Raw genomic sequence first — 5,100 nt, 5'->3', positions numbered from 1 at the left:
TCAGCCGGATCGTCCGTGTTCAGCATGTCCTCCCCGACTGCATCTCAGCGTCCTCACCGAGCGCCCTCCACTTGATCGGCTTCTCTGCTTGCCTGCCAGACCCTGCAGCCTGCTTCTTGTCCGCACTTGCCTTCTCGGCGCGTTGCCATCACTGTCCATCCTCCAGAACGCCTCGCTCAGACGCTCGGCCTGCTCCTGCTCCTTGAGAGCCGCGCACCACGCCGCGTAGCCCTACGTGGTCATCATCAGCGGCGAACGCTAGCACGCCGACGCCTCGTACATCCTCCACCACTTGCTAGTTAGGCACACCAGATCGACCGATCCATTTACCAGCAGTAGCCAGTATTTAGACGTCATCGCAGGCTCGCCCTCCAAGGAGACGAACCACCAATCAAAGGCCACGACCACGGCGAACACGCCCCAGCCACGCCCTGGTAGATCCACTCGACGAGCACGTAGGCAAACAACACGGCGTAGAACGCCAAGAACAGGATCAGGCCTACCACAGGTATCCTGTGAAGCTACTGTGTGGCATGCCGCGTACGCCGAGCTCTCAGGATCTTTGATTGCGCGTTTGTTCTGAGCGGTCGGTTTTTTTTTTGTGGGGAACACGCTCTGAATCTACCCAATTCTATAGGGCTCACCAAATGGTACAGAGAGCCTATCCACATCCTATTCCCTCTATAGCTCGATAAGGTTGTCAGTTCATTTCTACGAAAACGTTTAAGGTTTTCTCAGCGAAACCCATTTTTACCTGCATATCGATTATTTTGGGGGCTCCCCTACAATAGGGTTGTTGTAGTATATGGCAGCTCGCCACCAAATACAGCACTAGTCAATTCGAACTCGCGCTCACCAACCACTGCGGCAGCGCAAATCTGTACTGTGCATCGAGTACTCATCCATTCCCGATCATAGGATAGGCTAAAAAAGGTGTGCTCCACAGCATTGTATTAGTGTTGCGCTAGGTGTCACAATGATTCGATGAGCCAAATACCCGCTGAGCACTAACGAATAACGTAGTCGCCAGACAGCAAGACATGCGGCGGGATCTCGTCCCGCCCATTCCAGCTTATCATTCGCCATATTGCTTGGCTTAAAAGCATTGCCTTCGTCGGTTGGTGATGCAACTGTCCCGGTTGCCCAACAGCGGAAAACAAACCGCATATAGCGTCGAGGATGCAACCTCGTCGTACACATCCTCCACGTTAACCGTAAGCCCATCCAGTGTACTACGTCCACCAACTGATTGCCACGGCTCCATAACTCGTGCAACCTCCTCCAGCTCTCACAGCTCAATTTGCGATCGGTAGCATTCGGCACGACCGACAGCGCGTCCGAGGAAGGGCCACGCTTCGTCCGTGAAGTCTACGTGGTGGCTTTCAAAGGTGTAACTACTCCGCCACAGAAAGTCAGTAAGCCGAAATTTGTCTTCAAGTGGTGTCAGCAGCGTGACGCACGCGAAGACCGGGGTTTCAACAAATGCAAGAACCACGTGGATGCAAAGCAGCAACAAGGTCAAAATGCTTATTACAGCGATGCTACTCGGAGAATCCGACGGGAACAAATACACACCATTCGTGAGATTGAAGTCTAAACCTTAGAAGGTCCGTGCGGTTCGAGCTAAGCCTGGGCGGGTGCGTCTCGGGTTGGAACGACATGTTTGGAAGGAAGTCGAAGCCCTTCAGCAACAATATGACGTTCCAATCTACGGGAATAAATCGGCTTGGTGGGCTGACAGCTTGACGATGGAACTCTTGTGCTACCATTTCAGTGATCATAATCTTTCTAACCCCTGCATCGTGCTGCTTCTGGACGACTTTAGCGGCCATCGGGTTGGTGGTATCCTACTCGAGAAAGTGCCTCCTGACCTGATTAAGCCAACCAGCCGATGCTGTAGTGGAGCAGCAAGAAGCGCTGGATGCGTTTCGCGTCATCGATTGAAAGGATATTATCGACTGCACTGATATCTAGCAAGGTTCCATTACATCTGTTTAATCTTGGCAAAAAAATCAAATAATGCTCACATCAAAGGCGAACGGTGAGTGCCGTTGTTTTTACTCACCACTTTTGATATAAGGATTACGGTCGATCTAAGAAACGTTGCCACTACTGATAGTAAAAAAAATGACAGCGAGTGCAGCTCGCCTTGCAATACGAGGTGCGATCGCAATAAAGAGCTTCCATTCTATAATATCGTACCCCGAGAAGGAAAGGAGCGTACCGAACTGTCCATGGTGTCGAGCACAAAGCCACTTTGTAATATACAAAGTACAAGTGCTGTGGGCTTGAGGTGCCAAAGGCAGAAAGAAAGGTCCATGTATCCAATCCTCATCAAATCAGTACGTCCCTCCCCCTCCTAGTGGGTGGCGGCGTGAGGTTTCACGGGAGCCCTGCCCAACCATTAACTTTTTTCGCGCTATGTCAAGATGCCGCCGCGGCGCACGGCGTAATAAATCCGCCATCCCGATCAACGAGATAGCATCGCGCACGTGAGCACGGCAATGACACCCAAAGCTGCATTCCGATATTGATGGCAACGAGGCGGAGGATAACGCGCCACAGACACCAACACGTGGGTACAACAACTGGTACATATTGCCATTTTACGTAAACCTACTGAGCCTTTGCATAATTGGTCACGGTTGGCAGTGATCACAGGGACGAAAAAATGTGAAAGCTTGGATCTGCTGAGAAGAACCAAGCTACGGATTCATGAGGGGGATACGCGAAAGACCAGCATACACATCCCAGTAATTGATAGTCTAAGCAGGTACGACAGAAGCGAATGGCAGGCGCAGTTTTTTGTGTTCTTATTCGTTGATGCGTGTGTATCCAGCGAAGAATCCGCCGCCAACAACGCAAATTCACTCCGCCACCTCCATTACCAGCACAGCCGCCCAAAAAAGGCTCAATATCTCCCAGCACAAGCTATATTCCCAGCAAAACGCGCGGATGCAGCCCGTCCTAGGTATGTACTCACATCATGAATATATAGTATGGCAAGGGCTGATACGCTAACGATATACTGCATACACGTCATGTTTTGAAAGGACAGTGGGTACGCGAGTCTTCGCTGATCCTACCATATCACCGGGGTAATAGCCCATGTCAAAATTACCGAAAATCTAGTGTATTCATATACGTAGGTGCGGAGAAGACGCGACCTAGGTTTTGAAGCAATGAGGAACCGTAACGACACATACAGAGTAGTTCAAGCCAAGTCGTAGTGAAAAACGTTCTTTCCGAGATCTAATAATTTGTACGGTATGCATGGCACTGCCTTGATAATATGTCATTTCCTTCCAGTTTATATATTTGTGATTGTCGGGGCTTCGCACTGATGCGGGCGACCAACGTTGAACTGAAGACGCCGCATTTGCCGCCACTTCTTGCGCTAGCACACTGTTCTTACTAAAAAGAGTGTGACCGTCACCATTGACGAGGTAGCATGGATATCGTAATTTAGCTTGAGTAGAAGTTAATTGTAGCCAAGAAGGTGTCCATGGCGAGTGCAGCAGCTGTTTCATGAGAATGAAGAAGTGTTGGAACCAATGTGTGCATGAGTGTGCATGACCCTACGTAGAGGTCGGTGTAAAGCCGTAAGTATTCGACCAGCAATGCTTCCGTGTCATGTGGTTTACATTCTATATGACGCAATTTCGCACTCGATGACGTTTTGTACGCGTCAAGCAGCAAAGAAACTAACTCTTAGTAAACGAACCGTATCCATATCTGCCACATCAAGCATGAGCTCTACCAATTCCAAGAATCGATGCCAGATAGTCAGCATGTGATCCCATAAACTGGTCAGTCGAATTAACCTTGTATCAAGCTACGGTTAAGATACGTTTTGTGTACTTTTTCACCTGTAAAAATTCCAATTAACGGTTGCTCTAACATGCTTGATTTCAACCAGGTTGATAACAGTTCGTACATAGAAATTTTCAAAATAGCCCCAAAATCAAGGCCGCCGGATTTTTTTCTGTCCTCATTTCAAAGAAACAAATTTGTTGGGGATAAGCGATCCTGCCATCAAAGCCTTGCTTAGAGTACTGGAGAGTTCAAAATGCACTGGCTAATTTCAATTCAACACCGCTCACCACGCCGAGAGCCGAGCACAATAACTCCTTTCTGAAAATAAATTCCCCAAACCGAAGTACACAATTTTACCACATAGTAGTATCTAAACCAAGTTCAAGGGGGACTATTAACTGCGAGTAAGTATGAAATGAGCTACGGATCGGAACGATTTACCATAAATTTGAATTGCTGGGTCACCCATTGTTCACCGTCGTCTGTGCCATTTTGCTGTCGAATCTGGTGTAAAAACGCCCACCGAGGTGACTTTAACTGCAAACATGAGTATTCGAGCTCCGATCAAAATGAGCAACATGATCTGTACTCACGAAACGTATCGGGCGACCGCTCGTACGTAATGCGTTCTGGTCAGTCGTTAATAGACTAACTAGAATATAATTGGAGTTTGATTTTTTCCGTGATTGATGGTACCCCCCCCCCCCCCGTTGGTATAACGGACCATCAAGTCCAAACTTGCCCTCCAGCTAGGGGGAGCGTCTTCTTAAAAGACAACACAAACGAAAATACTACATAATTACTGTCAAGGATAAGCAGTGCTCGTTGCTAGTGCATAGGTTCAATTGCAGTGAAAGCTCGATATCACTTGGATCGATCCACGATAGAGTACTTCACTATGGCCTTCGTTGGGGGTGCTCCCTTCGGCCATACGCAAGCGAAAGTGCATTTTACCACCCTTCAACCAAAACACTCAACTATGGATGTACATCCACTAGTGCACCGTCCTCTCAGATTGGGGGAACAATTCAAAATATACCTGAATTTTACCATGCATTAGTCAATCAGCTCGGTCGTAGAACGGACCCCTGCTACCACGCTGCCGGGCTCGTTGCTACCGCCCGCATGGTAATTGGGACGATGCTGGGCTAGATGACGCCGCCCACGTCACAGGCGGCCAAGACAACGCCCACCGGACTCGATGATAGCTTCCACGTCGGAGTCGGCCACGATGCGGTCGCCCAGACCCTCGTCGTTGTTGGTCAAGATATGTTGTTATGTTGT

The 5,100-nt window shown here is 49.0% G+C and overlaps 1 protein-coding gene across 1 annotated transcript; it reads right to left on the bottom strand.

Moving 5' to 3' along the window:
* Positions 1–231, bottom strand: PHYSODRAFT_519586 (hypothetical protein; the record flags this gene model as incomplete). The annotated part of the gene is made up of 1 exon (XM_009535079.1): positions 1–231. A coding segment is annotated over one exon (231 nt), but the record flags the coding sequence as incomplete, so codon positions are not given.
* Positions 232–5,100: the final 4,869 nt, after the last annotated feature.

This window comes from Phytophthora sojae (assembly GCF_000149755.1).
Source record: "Phytophthora sojae unplaced genomic scaffold PHYSOscaffold_8, whole genome shotgun sequence".
Taxonomy (NCBI): Eukaryota; Oomycota; class Peronosporomycetes; order Peronosporales; family Peronosporaceae; genus Phytophthora; species Phytophthora sojae.
Note: the sequence above shows the minus strand (reverse complement) of the source record. Positions and strands in the feature narration are given on the sequence as shown.